General features: G+C 47.7%; 1 protein-coding gene across 1 annotated transcript; it reads right to left on the bottom strand.

Annotated features, from left to right (window-relative positions):
• Nucleotides 1-799: 799 nt before the first annotated feature.
• Nucleotides 800-17,371, bottom strand: SULT2A1 (sulfotransferase family 2A member 1). Its single transcript, XM_039466201.2, has 6 exons — nucleotides 17,149-17,371; nucleotides 14,925-15,133; nucleotides 11,600-11,726; nucleotides 7,124-7,218; nucleotides 4,133-4,310; nucleotides 800-1,912 (listed from the first exon to the last, which is right to left on the bottom strand). Exons 1-6 carry the CDS (start codon nucleotides 17,282-17,284, stop codon nucleotides 1,800-1,802), a joined length of 858 nt encoding a protein of 285 aa, XP_039322135.1. The 5' UTR covers nucleotides 17,285-17,371; the 3' UTR covers nucleotides 800-1,799.
• Between the last annotated feature and the right edge of the window lie 760 nt (nucleotides 17,372-18,131).

Here is an 18,131-nt window from a genome sequence, read left to right as displayed (position 1 = left end):
GGAGATGGAGTCTCGCTCTGTCACCACCTGGAGTGCAGCGGTGCGATCCTAACTCACTGCAGCCTCCCCCTCCCGGGTTCAAGCGATTCTCCTGCTTCAGCCTCCTGAGTAGCTGGGATTACAGGCAACCACCATCATGCTTAGCTAATTTACTGTATTTTTAGTAGAGATAGGGTTTCACTATGTTGGCCAGGCTGGTCTTGAACTCCTGATCTCACATGATCCACCCACCTTGGCTTCCCAAAGTGCTGGGAATACAGGTGTGAGGCACTGTGCCCCGCCTATCTTTTCATTCTCTTGATAGGTTCTTTGGTTCTTTTGTGGAACAAAACTTTGGGTTTTTTTTTTTTTTTTTTTTCTTGTTTTTTGAGATAGAGTCTCCATCTCTGGTCCAGGCTGGAGTGCAGTGGCATGATCTCATCTCACTGCGACATCCACCTTTCAGGTTCAAGTAATTCTCGTGCCTCAGCCTCCAGAGTAGCTGGGATTACAGGTTACCGCCATCACGCTTAGTTAATTTTTGTATTTTTAGTAGAGACAGGGTTTCTCCATGTTTGCCAGGCAGGTCTCAAACACCGGACCTCAATTGATCCACCCTCCTTGGCCTCCCAAAGTGTTAGGATTACAGGTGTGAGCCACCTCACCTGGCCTTTTGTAGGTTTTAAAAGCCTCCGTAAGTACTATTCATTGTATGTGGTTGAACAGCAGAAAGTAAAAGAATAAAACTAGATTGGGAGTTACACTCCTTAAGGGCAGAGGAAGAATAAATTGTGGTGATGTGATGAGAAGAAATGGAAGCTTAATTCATCTGTAATTTTATTTCTTATTTTCATTAGTAATTTTTGCTCTAAAATCTATCACTGTAGCTATTTTTTTTTTGAAATGAAGTCTCCCTCTGTTGCCAGGCTGGCGTGCTGTGGCCTGATCTCAGCTCACCACAACCTCCACCTACCGGGTTCAAGCGATTTTCCTGCTTCAGCCTCTGGAGTAGCTGGGACTAACAGGTGCGCGCCACCATGCCTGGCTAATAGTTGTATTTTTAGTAGAGATGGGGTTTCACCATGTTGGCCAGGCTGGTCTCAAACCATGATCCTGACCTCATGATGTGCCCACCACAGCCTCCCAAAGTGCTGGGATTACAGGTGTGAGTCATGGTGCCTGGCTGCTGTTTCTTATTTTGATAAAAAGATGCTTGGACATCCTTTTATGTAGTATGTACACTATTTCTGTAGCATTCTGTAAATTGGACACATTGCAAATGTTGACGAGAGTCCGGGGTGTTGTGACTCAGCTCACTCCAACCTCTGTATTCCTGGGCGGAGGGAACCCTGGTAACTTTTTTTAAAAAATTATTTTGAGATGGAGTTTCTCTCTGTCACCAAGGCTGGAATGCAGTGGTGAAATCTTCGCTCACTGCAACCTCCACCCCCTGGGTTCAAGTGATTCTCCTGCCTCAGCCTCCCGAGTAGCTCGAATGACAGGGGCCTGCCACAGCACCTGGCTAATTTTTGTATTTTTAGTAGATACGGGGTTTCACCACCTTGGCCAGATTGCTCTTGAACTCCTGACTCTGTGATCCACCCGCCTCAGCCTCCCGAAGTGCTGGGATTATAGGTGTGAGCGACCCAGCCCAGCACCCTGGTAACTTTTAACAACGAAGAGATCGGAGATGCAGGGGTTTGATATTTATGGATTCAGGATAAAACAGTAAGTCTTAGGCAATGACCCCCAGTCAGGCACTTGTACAGGATAGGGGGACACATGTCCGCATCCGTATAAGACCCAGAGTGTTTCAGACGTTATTCCCATGGGAACAGCTCTCGAGGGAGATCTGCCATCTTCTCCTGGAACAGTTTATCGAAGGCTTCCGACTGGGCCACTGTGAGGTGGTTTTTCCAGTCCCCAGGTGTGCCTGAAAACATGAAACAGAGACTCTGGTCAGATGGAAGGATGGGTCTTTGTTTTTTTGTTTTTTTTCAGTTGGAGTCTTGCTCTGTCACCCAGGCTGGAGTGCAGTGGCACGACCTCAGCTCACCGCAACCTCCGCCTCCTGGGTTCAAGCGATTCTCCTGCCTCAGCCTCCTGGTAGCTGCGATTATAGGCACGTGCCACCATGTCCAGCTAATTTTTGTAGTTTTAGTATAGACAAGGTTTCACCATGTTGGCCAGGCTGGTTTTTAACTCCTGACCTCAGGTGGTCTCCTGCCTCAGCCTCCCAAAGTGCTGGGATTACCGGCATGAGCCACCGCACCCGGCCAAATCACATACTCTTCTATGACTGTGAATGATGTTGCAGAATTGGCTACTATGGAATTGGTGCCCTGTAAACATCCCGCGTCCTTTCGTGTTCTCTCTGCGTGTGTACATGTCTGTGCCCAAGCATGCTCTTCTCAGGAGGACACTACTCCACCCTATCAACCTCTTAAGGGTCCACCTTATGAACCTCACTTTGACTTAAAGACCTTATGTTCAAGTAGGATTACATTCTGAGGTGCCGGAGGATGGGACTTCAACATATCAATCTGGGGGAACATCACTGCACCCATATCACTCTGCCTCTGCCTCCATCCCTGTCCTTCTCACATGCAAAACCCACGCACCTCATCCCAGCAGCTCCAAAGTCTTCGCCCATTCCAGCACCCACTCTGCATCCAAAATCTCACAGACACACTGCTCATAGGCACGGGGACACTGGAGGTGTGACTCCCCCGAGGCAGAATTCTCCTCTAGCTGCCGACTTGTGAAACTAGACCTGTTCTTTGCTTTCAAAATTCTACGGTGCGACAGGCATAGGATAGATATTCTCATTCCGAAAGAGAAATCAGAAAGAAGGAGGTCATGGGTCCCATGCAATCCAAAACCTAGCAGGGCAGATTCCATCTGGTTTTAAGGCTCCAGGGCAATCTCTTGAGTCTCAAAGCTCTGCTCTCCTGGCCCCCCAGGGCAGCAGGGGCCCTGCTCCACTTGAAGTCTTTTTTTTTTTTTTTTTTTAGCTGGAGTCTCACTCCGTCACCCAGGCTGGAGTGCAGTGGCGTGATCTCAGCTCGCTGCAACCTTCGCCTCCTGGGTTCAAGTGATTCTCCTGCCTCAGCTTCCTGAGTAGCTGGGACTAACAGGTGCGCACCACCATGCCTGGCTAATATTTGTATTTTTCGTAGAGATGGGGTTTCACCATGTTGGACCTCAATCTCTTGATCTCACTTTCTGCCGGTCTTGGCCTCCCAAACTGCTGGGATTACAGGGGTGAGCCATCCCGCCCGGCCTCCTCTATAAATGTCTCTGTCCGGGACAGGTCTCTACACTAACTCACCAGTGGGGCAGCCCCACTGTGGCCACCTCCAACCCCGTCCTTGTCCTTATTTCTCAGGAGAATCACAGCTCGCAGATCTGGCAAGAGCAGCAAGTGAGCCTGGTGACTGTCTGTGGAACGCATAATGCCCAAGCCACACTCTGAGGAGACGGAATCTGAACGGCCTCAGGTAAGTCAGATAACCCTCCCACGTGAAATCAACTCTCCCCGCGTGCCTGCAGCCCACCTCAGGACCACGAGCAGAGGCTCCCCGATGAGGCCACGGCAGAAGTGTTCCGGGTGATGAGCAATTAAAGCTGATACTGTGGCTTTACGGGCGGATACTGATACGGGCGCGGTGGCTCACACCTGTAATCCCAGCACTTTGGGAGGCCCAGGCGGGTGGATCACGAGGTTGGGAGTCTGAGACCATCCTGGCCAACATGGTGAAATCCTGTCTCTACTAAAAATACAAAAATTAGCCTGGCGTGGTGGTGGGCGCCTCTAATCCCAGCTGCTCGGGAGCCTGAGGCAGGAGAATCGCTTGAACTCAGGAGGCAGAGGTTGCAGTGAGCTGAGATCAAGATCGTGGTACTGCGCTCCAGCCTGGGTGGCAGAGTGAGACTCTGTCTCACAAAACAAACGAACAAAAAAACAAAAACAAAAAACCAAAGCTGAAAAATTCAGGAACTCTTTTTTTTTTCTTTATTTTTTGTCTTTAGCCTTCTCTGTGCTAGCAAAATTCAAACCCTCTTTCATCTCAACTGTGAGCACCTAGTCGTGAGCACAGGCATGTGTGCCGTGTATTCTGGTATGTCTGGAAACCAAGGCATTTTCTTTTACCTTTTCTCAAAAGTTGTGGATCGCCCACCACAGAGTGAGTCCTCAGGAGGGAGTAATTTGACATGTTGTTTTCTCTCATGGCCTCAAAGGAGCTGTTCTTGAGGATTAAGTTCAGTTCTTCGGGTTCTAGTGTCTTTCCCAGGAATTGACAGATTTTCTCCACGGCTCTTCTTGTGTCCTAAAAAAGAAAAAAACAAGACAGAGGCTACGAAAGACAAAGACGAGGCTGGGCACGGTGGTTCACGCCTGTAATCCCAGCACTCTGGGAGGCTGAGGCTGGCAGATCACTTGAGATCAGGAGTTGGAGACCAGCCTGGCCAACATGGCAAGACCCCTGTCTCTACTAAAAATACAAAAATTAGGCCGGGCGCGGTGGCTCAAGCCTGTAATCCCAGCACTTTGGGAGGCCGAGGCGGGTGGATCACGAGGTCGAGAGATCGAGACCATCCTGGTCAACATGGTGAAACCCCGTCTCTACTAAAAATACAAAAAATTAGCTGGGCGTGGTGGCGCGTGCCTGTAATCCCAGCTACTCAGGAGGCTGAGGCAGGAGAATTGCCTGAACCCAGGAGGCGGAGGTTGCGGTGAGCCGAGATCGCGCCATTGCACTCCAGCCTGGGTAACAAGAGCGAAACTCCGTCTCAAAAAAAAAAAAAAAAAAAAAAATAAGCAGGGCATGATGGTGGACACCTGTAATCCCAGCTACTCAGGAGGCTGGGGCAGGAGAATCGCTTAGGCCAGGAGGTGGAGGTTGTGGTGAGCCAAGATCGCACCACTGCACTCCAGCCTGAGTGACAGAGCAAGACCTTATCAAAAAAAAAAAAAAAAGACAAGAGAAAAAAAATAACATGAGAAGGAGAAAACTGCAGAAGGAGGAGGAGGAAAAGAGGAGTGACATGCAGAGGTGAGAAGGGATTGAGTTGACTGCAACTGTGAGGAAAGAATGAGGTGAAGGAGAGAGGACATGAAGTATGTATAAGGTGCAGGGTCGGCTGGGCGCGGTGGCTCACGCCTGTAATTCCAGCACTTTGGAAGGCTGAGGCGGCCGTGTCACTTGAGTCCGGGAGTTTGCAACCAGCCTGGGCAATATAGTGGGAGGATCACCTGAACCCAGGAAGTTGAGGCTGCAGTGAGCTGTGATTACATCACTGTAATCCAGCCTGGGCATCGGAGTGAGACCCTGCCTCAAATACAACACAAAGGAAAAACCAAACCAAACCAAACCAACAACAACAACAACAACAAAAAAAAAAAAAAAAAAAAAAAAAAATCACAAAAGATGCAAGGAACATCGTGGATTTTCCTGTGTGGTAGAGTTTAGGACAACTTAACAGTAAAACAGCCCAGGCGTGGTGGCTCACGCCTGTAATCCCAGCACTTTGGGAGGCCAAGGTGGATGGATCACCTGAGGTCCGGAGTTCGAGACCAGCCTGGTCAACATGGTGACACCCCGTCTCTACTAAAAATACAAAACTTAGCCAGGCGTGGTGGCACACGCCTGTAGTCCCAGCTATTAGGGGGCTGAGGCAGGAGGATCGCTTGAACCTGGGAGGTGGAGGTTGCTGTGAGCCGAGATCATGACATTGCACTCAAGCCTGGGCGACAGAGCGAGACTCTGTCTCAAACAAACAAACCAAACCAAACCATAAAACACAGAGCCTTGGGTTTCATCAGAGATATTTAAAGCAGCTTCTAGACAGTCACAGGATTAGCAACGAGAGGTTCAGGGAGAACCTGACGGAGACGTAAGGGCTTGATTTCAAAGCCTGCCGTGCTAATAGCACTGTTTCCCATAACTAGCTTTTGAATAACACACGGAGTTTTGCAATATCTTCTTATATTTCATCTCAATAATTAGGACTAGGGTCTTGATCCTGGGAGATTAAGAGCATATATTTTTATTTATTTTATCTGTGTATTTATTTAGAGACAAGATCTCACTCTGTTGCCCAGGCTGGAGTACAGTGGCATCATCTCGGCTCACTGCAACCTCTGCCTCCGGGTTCAAGCGATTCTCCTGTCTCAGCCTCCTCAGTAGCTGAGGAGATGTCTCCCACCACACCTGGCTTTTTTTTTTTTTTTTTTTTTTTTTTTTTTTTTTTTTTGAGATGGAGTCTTGCTCTGTCACCAGGCTGGAGTGCAGTGGCGCAATCTCAGCTCACTGCAACCTCCGTCCCCTGGGTTCAAGCAATTCCTCCACCTCAGCCTCCCGAGTAGCTGGGACCACAGGCGCACGCCGCCACGCCCGGCTAATTTTTGTATTTTTAGTAGAGACGGGGTTTCACCATGTTGGCCAGGATGGCCTTGATCTCTTGACCTCGTGATCCGCCCACCTTGGCTTCCCAAAGTGCTGGGATTACAGGCGTGAGCCACTGTGCCTGGTCCTGGCTAATTTTTTATATTTTTGGTAGAGACGGGTTTCACCATGTTGGCCAGGCTGGTCTCCAACGCCTGACCTCAAGTGATCCACCAACCTCGGCCTCCCGAAGTTCTGGAATTACAGGTGTGAGCTACCCTACCTGGCCACCTTCTTCTTCTTCTTCTTTTTTTTTTTTTTTTGAGACAGAGTCTTACTCTGTTGCCCAGGCTGGAGTGCAATGGCACAATCTCAGCTCACTGCAACCCCTGCCTCCTGGGCTCAAGTGATTCTCCCTCAGCCTCCCGAGTACCTGAGATGATAGGTGCCTGCCAGGAGGCTAATTTTTGTATTTTTACAAAATACATCAGGCTAATTTTTGTATTTTTAGTAGAGACGGGGTTTTGCCGTCTTCGCCAGGCTGGTCTCAAACTCCTGACCTTGTGATCCACCCGCCTCAGTCTCTCAAAGTGCTGGGGTTGCAGGCATGAGCCACCGCACCTGGCTTAGATGTTTTAAGATGAAATAAGGAGCATGAAGCTTGGACAAGGGTCAACCAGAAACAGGGCAGTGAAGCCCAGGGAGTTAACCCCACTCTTTGTGATTCTTCACCAGGCTCCACTGAAAAGGATTACCTTTTTCAGCTCCTCATAACTCAGTAACAGGAAGTTTTTCTTCTCTCTCATGGACATCCAGCCTTGAATTTGGTCAAACCATGACCCATATATCACTGCATGGGGTGGCAGAAAGAGTGATGGGTTATAAACTTTATAAGAGCAGGGATCCAATCTATTACGTTCACTTTCCCACCGGCTTGTTCAAGTATAATCCACAAATAAAAATAGAATGAAACTTGGTCAAAGGGTACCAATACCCTTTAAAGTACATAACATGATGTTTTGGTATATGCATACATTGTGAAATGACAGTATATTAGTCAGTTTTCACACTGCTATGAACTCCCCAAGACTGGGTAATTGGCAAAACAGGGTGAAGTGAGTGGTCCCAGGGGAAATGCCAGACCCTGATGAAACCATCAGATCTCGTGAGAACTCAATGTCAAGAGAATTGCCACCATGATGCAATCACTTCCCACTGGGTCCCTCCTACACACGTGAGGATTACGAGGATTACAATTCAAGATGAGATTTGGGCGGGCACACGGCGAAACTGTATCAGACGGAATCAAGCTAATTAACATATTCATTTCCTCACATACTTACTGTTTTCGGTGGGTGATGAGAACATTGAAGATGGTCTCTCTTAGCAATTGTCAAATACGGAATACATTGTTATTATTATTACTTTTGAGTTAGAGTCTTGCTCTGTCGCCCAGGCTGGAGTGCAGTGGTGTGATCTTGGTTTATTATAGCCTCTGCCTCCTGGGTTCAAGTGATTCTCGTGCCTCAGCCTCCTGAGTAGCTAGGATTACAGGTGTGCACCACCACGCCCAGCTAATTTTTGTGTTTTTAGTAGAGACGGGGTTTCACCATGTTGGCAAGTCTTGTCTGGAACCCCTGACCTCCCGTGATCCTCCCGCCTCAGCCTCCCAAAGTGCTGGGATTACAGGCGTGAGCCATCGTGCCTGGCTTGTGTTTAAAGCACAGATGGGCAAGATGTTAGGACAGCGAGGAGGTTTACAGGATGTGAGTTCTTGATCCACTGCTATTGATTAGATTTTCCAAGATTCCTGGTGAGAGCTGAAGCACCCAGTCCAGACCTCTTTATAAACCAGAGAGCAAAGTCAAATCTAGCATTGGTAAAGGATTTTTCTCCTCATCTCTGGGCTTCCATCATACGGTCTCACTGTTGACCTTTTTTTCTGAAAGTCTAACCTGGAGCGAGGGAGGAGATAGGGCTGAAGAGTTCAGCTGGGATCAGCTCAATAGGAACTATGACCAGGCTTTGAAGACTGGACTTTATGCCGAGAGTGAATCATTGAGGGATGGTTGTAGACAGAGAACGAGCTTTTCAGTCTGTGGCAGATCATTGCAATGTAGCCTAGAAGGGCCAAAGAGCACGTAAAGTGAGGATGCTGGTGATGAATGTATTGTGTTAATCTAGGTGAGATTGAACAGTGGGTCTGGTTAACCAAGTGTCAGTGGAAGTGGTGGAAAATGGACATTTAGAATCTAAAAAAGGCATACTGAATAGGTTGGGTGCAGTGGCTCACAGCTGTAATCCCCGCTACTTGGGAAGACTAGGCAGGAGGATTGTTGAGGCTAGGAGTTTCAGATCAGCCTGGGCAACACAGCAAGACCCCATCTCTATGAAAAAATTAAAAAATTAAAAAAAAATTTAAATGTGTGTCTATAGTCCCACGTACTCAGGAGGCTGGGGTGGGAGGATCTTTCGAGCCCAGAAGGTCGAGGCTATGATGAGCCATGATTGTACTACCGTGCTCCAGCCTGGGTGGCAGGATGAGACCCCATCTCTAAGAAGAATTAAAAATGAGGCCAGGTATGGTGGCTCACGCCTGTAATCCCAGCACTTTGGGAGACTGAGGTGGGAGGATCATCTGAGGTCAGGAGTTTGAGACCAGCCTGACCAACACAGAGAAACCCAGTCTCTACTGAAAAAATGCAAAATTAGCTGGGCGTGGTGGCGCATGCCTGTAGTCCCAGCTTCTCAGGAGGCTGAGGCAGAAGAATCGCTTAAACCCAGGAGGCTGAGGTTGTGGTGAGCCAAGATTGTGCCATTGCACTCCAGCCTGGGCAACGAGAGCGAAACTCTGTATCCAAAAAAAGAAAAAATATTAAAAATTCAAAAGTAGTAATGATAATAAAAAGGTACACTGAATCATGACTATGTGGCAGCAATTATTCTAGGACCTGTGGTCCAGCAATGAACAATGCAAACAGCTTACATGTTCATGAGGAGACGCATGGGATAAACAGATAAGTAAATCCATGCCTGTTGGTGATGAGTACTAGAGAAAGACTAGGTTAGGCAATGGAGATGGGACACATTGCTATTTTTTTTCTTTTCTTTTCTTTTCTTTCTTTCTTTCTTTTTTTTGAGACGGAGTTTTGCTCTCGTTACCCAGGCTGGAGTGCAATGGCGCGATCTCGGCTCACCGCAACCTCCGCCTCCTGGGTTCAGGCAATTCTCCTGCCTCCGCCTCCTGGGTTCAGGCAATTCTCCTGCCTCAGCCTCCTGAGTAGCTGGGATTACAGGCACGCACCACCATGCCCAGCTAATTTTTTGTATTTTTAGTAGAGACGGGGTTTCACCATGTTGACCAGGATGGTCTGGATCTCTCGACCTCGTGATCCACCTGCCTCGGCCTCCCAAAGTGCTGGGATTACAGGCTTGAGCCACCGCACCCGGCCTTTTTTTTTTTTTTTTTTGAGACGAAGTTTCACTCTTGTTACCCAGGCTGGAGTGCGATGGTGCGATCTCGGCTCACCGCAAACTCCGCCTCCTGGGTTCAGGCAATTCTCCTGCCTCAGCCTCCTGAGTAGCTGGGATTACAGGCACGCGCCACCATGCCCAGCTAGTTTTTTGTATTTTTAGTAGAGACGGGGTTTCACCTTGTTGACCAGGATGATCTCGATCTCTTGACCTCGTGATCCACCCGCCTTGGCCTCCCAGAGTGCTGGGATTACAGGCGTGAGCCACCGCGCCCGGCTGACGCATTGCTGTTTTACAGCACATTACAACAGTAGGCTTCCCGGAAAACGGCACCGTGTTAGCAGAGATGGGAATGAGGAAATTAATGAAGATGGCAGGACTTGATTAATCATTAGAGAAAGGAAAGTGGTGAAGGGGATAGGGGAGTGGGATGGAAAAAGAGGATGCTTAAGAAATATTAGACTCATGCTAGCCTTCAGGTGAGGGGTGGAGCCAGATAAACATGCCCTAGAAGCAGTTTGGGCTATGAGAGAAAGGTAGTCAATTTTTTTTTTTTTTTTTTTTTTGAGACAGAGTTTCAATTTTGTTGCCCAGGGTGGAGTGCAGTGACTAGATCTTGGCTCACTGCCACCTCTGCCTCCTGGGTTCAAGCGATTCTCTTGCCTCAGCCTCCCTAGTAGCTGGGATTACAGCCATCCGCCACCACATCCAGCTCGGTTTTTGTATTTTTTTTTTTTTTTTTGAGACGGAGTTTCGCTCTTGTTACCCAGGCTGGAGTGCAATGGCGTGATCTCGGCTCACCGCAACCTCCGCCTCCTGGGTTCAAGCAATTCTCCTGCCTCAGCCTCCTGAGTAGCTGGGATTACAGGCATGTGCCACCATGCCCAGCTAATTTTTTGTATTTTTAGTAGAGACGGGGTTTCACCATGTTGACCAGGATGGTCTCGATCTCTCAACCTCGTGATCCACCCGCCTCGGCCTCCCAAAGTGCTGGGATTACAGGCTTGAGCCACCGCGCCCGGCGGTTTTTGTATTTTTAGTGGAGACAGGGTTTCATCATGTTGGCCAGCCTAGTCTCGAACTCCTGATCTCAGGTGATCCGCTGGCCTCGGCCTCCCAAAGTGCTGGGGTTACAGGCGTGAGCCATCACACCCAGCCAGAAAGGTGTTCAAATTTGAGTGTACTGAATTAGAGGCATCGATGGTTCTCTCTAAGGGAGGTACCTGTGGCTGCTGTATTGCTGGGACAGCTGAGACACAGACTCATAGAAGTTTGAGATCAATCGGAAAATGGAAAGAGCTGAAAAAGCCCAGAAATTCTGCATAACTAAATGTATAGAGATCCTAGAGTCATGCAAACAGGTTTGAGACAGATAGAAAAAGAGCATTCAGGGAGTTTTGGAAAGAGGCATCAGAAAGAATGTGGCGGAAGGTCAGGATTGTGTTGTCCCCCAAGCCAGTGAAAAGCTACCTTCCAGAAATCTGCACACTGGGAGAGTAGAGGATACTGTCGTTTGCCTGTGCTGGTACTGGAGGCTCCAGAGACTCAGAAAATAGCCAGGATGCTTTATCACGGGGCTGGCTAGAGTTCTGCTGCTATGTGAGAGAGTAGGCGAATTTAGCAGATGTGGCCTCCAGGGTGGTGGAGCCTTCAACCCGTGGGTTGGTGAGAAGTAGAGATGTGAGTCTGGGTGTCAAATGAGGTTCAGTCGAGGACTCTGAGCACCCCCCACCTTCCATATTTTGCGAAACACTCACCATGTCCTTGACAGAACCATTCAAAATATTGTTCCCATGACTTTGGTTTCTTAACAAACGTCATTTGTTTCCAGAAAAAATAACCAGACACAAGAACATCTTTGGGATTTCTGAGGAGATAAATCATCTTAAATGGAAAAGCAGGAAAAGGAAAAAATCAATACAGTCGTTCCTCATTATTTCTGATCTTTATAAACATGGAGGACAAGCCAGTTCCTGGATAATAATAATATCTTTTAAAATTCCTTTTTCTTTTCTTTTCTTTTCTTTTTTTTTAAGATGGGGTTTCACTGTGATGGCCAGGCTGGTCTTGAACTCCTGACCTCAGGTGATCCACCCACCTCGGCCTCCCAAAGTGCTGGGATTACAGGCGTGAGCCACCACGCCCAGCCAATCCCTAATAATATCAATGGATTCTTTTAATAAATTACTTACCGCATTCATTAATCAAATTTAAAGTGCCTATGAAATAGTCACTGCGCTGGGAATATAGCCTTGGAAGAAGGAAGCATCGTCCCTTTCCTCTGGGATGTTACGGTTCACTCACAATGGAAAGCAAATGGAAGGTTTCCAGAGATGAGTGGTGTACTTTTGTGCACTGTGGCTTAAGGATCATTAACAGGACAATGAATTCATAAATTAAGCTACATTCATGCATATATAGCAATATAGATCCATATACAACGCCCAAGATCATGGATACATCTCACAGACATTACTTTGGGTGAAAGCAGCCAGACTTTGGCAGGGCATGGTGGCTCACGCCTGTAATCCCAGCACTTTGGGAAGCTGAATCACTGAAGATCAGGAGTTCAAGACCAGCCTGGCCAACAGAGTGAAACCCTGTGTGTCTACTAAAAATACAAAAATTAGCCAGGCATGGTGACGCACACCTCTAGTCTCAGCTATTTGAGACGCTGAGGCAGGAGAGTCACTTGAACCTGGGAGGAGGAGGTTGCAGTCAGCTGAGATCTAACCACTGCACTCCAGCCTGGCAACAGTGTGGCACTCCATCTCAAAAGAAAGAAAAAAAAAAAAAAAGAAGAAGCTAAATTGCATTTGTATGAAATTCAACAAGCCAAACTCATCGACAGCTGTAAATCAGGGGACTGTCTGCCTCTGCGGGTGTGCACTGGTTGGGAAGGGGATATGAGGGAGGGAAAGTGTTCTAAATTTGTATCTAGTTGGTGGTTGTTCAGTGTGTATACATACAAATATTCATTATGTTAATGCTTAAGATTACTGCCAGGCGTGGTGGCTCACGCCTGTAATCCCAGCACTTTGCGAGGCCAAGGTGGGTGGATCACCTGAGGTCGAGAGTTCGAAACCAGCCTGACCAACATGGAGAAACCCCGGCTCTACTAAAATTACAAAATTAGCTGGGCATGGTGGCGCACGCCTGTAATCCGAGCTACTTAGGAGGCTGAGGCAAGAGAATTGCTTGAACCTGGGAGGTGGAGGTTGCAGTGAGCCAACATTGCACCACTGCACTCCAGCCTGGACAACAAGAGCGAAACTCCATCTCAAAAAAAAAAAAAATCCTTAAGATTACTGCAAACACACGGGCACAAACTTGCACACACATTCACACACACACATACATGCACATATATGCACACATGCAAGATGACACGCATCTGAACATCTGAATTTTACTGTGGATTCTGCATCAACTCTTTGTGACATTATTCTAGGCCTCGTCTCTCTTGAGGCTTCGGTTTTGTCAGCCAGGGGTTTAATGAAACACCAGTAAGACTCATGTAAATAGGTGTACTGTAACAAATTCCTGGTGCTGTTATACATTGTACGATTTCCAAGAGAGAAGAATATTATTCTAAGTTTCTCCATTTAACTTAAGCCAAAAAAAACCTATTGTTTTTGTTTCCAGGATGGTGTCTCACTCTGTCGCCCAGGCTAGAGTGCAGTGGCACGATCTTGGCTCACTGCAACCTCTGCATCCCAGATTCAAGTGATTCTCCTGCCTCAGCCTCCCAAGTAGCTGGGATTACAGGTGTCCGCCACCACGCCCAGCTAATTTTTGTATTTTAGTAGAGACAGGGTTTCACCATGTTGGCCAGGCTAGTCTCGAACTCCTGATCTTGTGATCCACCTGCCTCGGCCTCCCAAAGTGCTGGGGTTACAGGCGTGAGCCACCATGCCTGGTTGCATAAAAAAAACTTTTCAAAGTTCACACACCAATAAACACCTTCCAGGAAAGTATGATTCTAGAAACGGTCTGAGCTATGCGAAGTCCTGGATATACCTGTCCTTCTCATGATCACTCCTCAGCCCCATGGGAGATGCGTGTGGCTGCTGATATCAACACACAGCGAGATGCAGTGGGAACAGTGCCCAGACATGGCACTGGAGCAGCCAGCCTGGATACAGGCATCGGTTGATGAATATGCTGCTGCTTTTTTTTTTTTTTTTTGAGATGGAATTTTGCTCTTGTTACCCAGGCTGGAATGCAATGGCATGATCTCGGCTTACCTCAACCTCTGCCTCCCGGATTCAAGTGAGTGTCCTGCCTCAGCCTCCTAAGTAGCTGGGATTACAGGCATAGGCCACTGTGCTCAGCTTATTTTGTATTTTTAGTAGACCTGGGGTTTCTCCATGTTGGTCAGGCTGGTCTTGAACTCCTGACCTCAGGCAATCCACCTACCTTGGCCTCCCAAAGTGCTAGGATTACAGGCATGAGCCACCGTACCCAGCCAGCATCAATTTGCTTCTCTGATTCTCTTTCTACACACTACTTATTTTAGGGCAAGAATGTATATCAGATGTACAGCAGGTCTGTGCTGTTGGGGTTTCACTATGCTGGCAAGGCTGGTCTCGAACGGCTGACCTCAGGTGATCCACCTGTCTTGGCCTTTCAAAGTGCTAGGATTACAGGCCTGAGCCACCACGCCTGGCCAAATGGGCTGCTTCTTATACGAACACCTCTGTGTCTTTTAAGTGGCAGGAGGTGCTTGCTGAGTTCCGATTGGCTGTTTTTTAGGGCAAAAAAAGGCAGTTTCATAGTATATGATATGGCTATCCATTTTGACTGGGCTTAGAACCTGGTTTTCTAAGATTCTGGCATTATCGCTTCACCCTATCCCTGGTTTAAATCTGGCTGGGATAACCTATGAACTGCTCTACACCCTTGAACTCCAGGACAGTTCTTGGAACAGCCACACAGGTGTTACCTAATACGGAATCTCAGGTCCCAACAACACAGACCTGCTGAAGGAGAAGGCATTTCAGCAGGATCTCCAGGTCACCTACAGGCACATGAGCATTTGAAAGGCATTGATCAAACAGGTATGAACCATGACGCACTGACCTTGGCCTTGGAACTGAAGGCAGACTTGGGGAATAACTGGATGGGGAGGTGGGAGCTGATGAGACGTGGGCCCTCCTTCTCACTTAGAATTTTATAACCGTTCTCAGTCTCTACCCAGGGCGAGCGCTCCCAGATGGGCACAGATTGGATCCACTTGGGATCCCCCTTGGAGTGAATCAGGCAGAGAATCTCAACCAACCAGTTTGTTCCTGGAAAAAGAAGGAAAAAAAATGACAGTAAGATATATATAATATAAAATGTACCATCTCAGTCTTAAATTATTATTATTATTTTTTGAGACAGAGTTTCGCTCTTGTTACCCAGGCTGGAGTGCAGTGGTGCGATCTTGGCTCACCGCAACCTCCGCCTCCCGGGTTCAGGCAATTCTCCTGCCTCAGCCTCCCGAGTAGCTGGGATTACAGGCATGTGCCACCACACCCAGCTAATTTTTGTATTTTTAGTAGAGACAGGGTTTCATCATGTTGACCAGGATGGTCTCGATCTCTTGACCTCGTGATCTACCCACCTCGGCCTCCCAAAATGCTGGGATTATAGGCGTGAGCCACTGTGCCCGGCCTATTTTTTTTGATATATATGTATTTTTTGAGATGGGGTGTCCCTCTGTAGCCCAGGCTAGAGTGTAGTGGTGCAATTATAGCCCACTGCAGCCTTGAACTCTAGGGCTCAAGTGATCCTAATACCTTGGCCTCCTGCTTCAGCCTCCCAAGTAGTTGAGACCTCAGGCATGCGCCATTGCACTGGACTAAGTTTTTTTAAAAAAAATTTATTATAGAGGCCAGGCCTTCCTATGTTTCCCAGGCTGGTCTTGAACTCTTGACTTCAAGTCACCTTCCTGCCTTGGCCTCTCAAAGCCCTGGGACTGGAGGCGTGAGCCACTGCGGCCAGCTCTCAACAGCACCCCGTCTTTTTTTTTTTTTTTTTTTTTTTGAGACAGAGTGTTGCTATGTGGCTAGGCTGGAGTGCAATGGCATGATCTCGGCTCACTGCAACCTCCACCTCCTGGGTTCAAGCGATTCTCCTGCCTCAGCCTCCCAAGTAGCTGGGACTACAGGCACGAGCCACCGCTCCTGGCTAATTTTTGTATTTTTGTTAGAGACAGGGTTTTATCATGGTGGCCAGACTGGTCTCGAACTCCTGACCTCAGGTGATCTGCCTGCCTTGGCCTCCCGAAGTGCTGGGATTACCGGTGTGAGACACCATGCCCCACCTCTCAGCCACTTCTAAGGCTACAGTTTTGTAGTGTTAAGTGTACTCCCATTGTTGCTCAACCAATCCGCAGAGGACTTTTACAAAACTGAAACTCTATGCAGAACCAGGATCAACTCTCCATTTGCCTTTCTCTTCAACCCCTGGCACTCACCGCCATACTTCCTGTTTCTATGAACTCTGACGTCCCTAGGTGCCTTAAGTGGAATCACACAGCATTTGTATTTTTGTGACTGGCTTATTTCATTTAGCGTAATGTCCCTGATGTTTATCCGTGTTGCAGCATGCGCCAGAATTTCCTTCCTTCTCAAGGAGGAATCACATTCCACTGTATCTACACAGCACATCTTGTCTAACCACTCACCTGTCGGTGGATATCTGGGTTGCTTCCACCTTTTGGCTATTTGTTGAAATCCTTTTAATAAGTTCCCATTGCTCTTGGTCTCTCAGGATCATGTCACTTCCAGTGTCTTCAGCCTCAATCCTCATCCCGTCTGTAGTGCTCTTACCGCCCCCGGCCCCACTGCCCCACTCCCATAGACACACGATCCTCATCTTTCAGCCCCTTGAGCTTCTCAGGTTCTTCTCCAATTCCTGGCCATTGTCCATGACGATTCTCCTATATGAAAATATCCCCTTCCCACCAAGCAATTTCACACTCATTCTTTCTATTTCAATCTCAATGGCATTTCTTCTCTTAGGGCTGGTCATGCTCAGCCATCCTCCTTCCCACCGGCACTAAATAAACACCTGAATCTGCCTTAGGATTCACTCCCGTAGATTCTCCTAATACCTCAGATTAGCCCTCTGCGCACTCATCTTACTGTGTAATTTCCTGACTAAATCCTTTTCTTCGATTGTCAATGGTATTAGGTGTCCCTCCCTTCACTACAAAGCAATGTTCGTTGTCCGGCATAGAGAAAGCACTCCAACCATCTACTGAATGGATGAGGAACCCAACCACAGCCCTCTCCTGTCCACGATTCTGCCTCCTTACCTGATTTGGGGTAAGTCACTGTTATTACATCTTCATCCTTTATCACGAACTCATCATGAACTTTTCTTAGGATTTCAGGTTGTACACCCGTATTAGGGAAAGGTATGCCTTCAAACCATAGGAAATCATCTGACATGATGCCGAGCAATTCCTGCCTGGTGTTGGGTTTCAGCTGTGGCCACCAGTGAAGGCTGTGGAGGCTACACGGAGATCAGCTTTTACAGCAAGGATAAAACGACCTTTAACCTTGCCCTGGCGTACCACCTGTCTGTTGCGAAATGTCTGCTGATAAGGAGAGCAGTCATGTGACCCATACTAAAAAGATTGAAGACATTGAGCCATCCTGAACGAATCGTGATACCATTTTAGGGGTTATCGGAGTCTGAGTTCATGGGAGCGAACTGCACATTCAACAGCCAAGAGAAGGACAAATATTTTTAATATGCTTCTTTTTTTAGAGCAGTTTGAGACTTACAGAAAAATTGCAGAGAGAGTACAGAGAATTCCTATACTCCGTACTTAATTTGAATTTTCTTCGTTTTTATCTCATGTCACTCTTTTTTTTTTTTTGTGCTCAAAAATCCCATCCTGGAGACTACCTGACATACACTCATCATGTCTCCTTGGGCTCCTCTTGGCTGTGACACTTTCTTAGACTTTCCTCACTATTTTTTTTTTTTTTTTGAAATGGAGTCTCCCTCTGTCGCCCAGGCTGGAGTGCAGTGGCACAGTCTCGGCTCACTGCAACCTCTGCCTCCCGAGTTCAAGTGATTCTCCTGCCTCAGCTTCCTGAGTAGCTGGGATTACAGGCCTCCGCCACCAAGCCCACCTAAGTTTTGTATTTTTACAAAAATTGCAAGATGGGATTTCACCATGTTGGCCAGGCTGGTCTTGAACTCCTGACCTCGAGTGATCTGCCTACCTTGGCCTCCCAGAGTGCTGGGATTACATTGTGCCTGGCCGACTTCCCTTGTTTCTATTGA

The sequence above is a fragment of the Saimiri boliviensis genome, chromosome 14, assembly GCF_048565385.1.
Source record: "Saimiri boliviensis isolate mSaiBol1 chromosome 14, mSaiBol1.pri, whole genome shotgun sequence".
NCBI classification, from domain to species: domain Eukaryota; kingdom Metazoa; phylum Chordata; class Mammalia; order Primates; family Cebidae; genus Saimiri; species Saimiri boliviensis.
Note: the sequence above shows the minus strand (reverse complement) of the source record. Positions and strands in the feature narration are given on the sequence as shown.

Coding starts and splice junctions, on each gene's coding strand:
- SULT2A1 (XM_039466201.2), bottom strand. CDS start 17,284: ATGTCAGATGATTTCCTATGGTTTGAAGGCATACCTTTCCCTAATACG. Junction 7,219..11,599: donor ATGGTTCTGTCAAGGACATG/GTGAGTGTTTCG, acceptor CACCCCATGCAG/TGATATATGGGTCATGGTTT. Junction 1,913..4,132: donor TCCACAACTTTTGAGAAAAG/GTAAAAGAAAAT, acceptor TCATGTTTTCAG/GCACACCTGGGGACTGGAAA.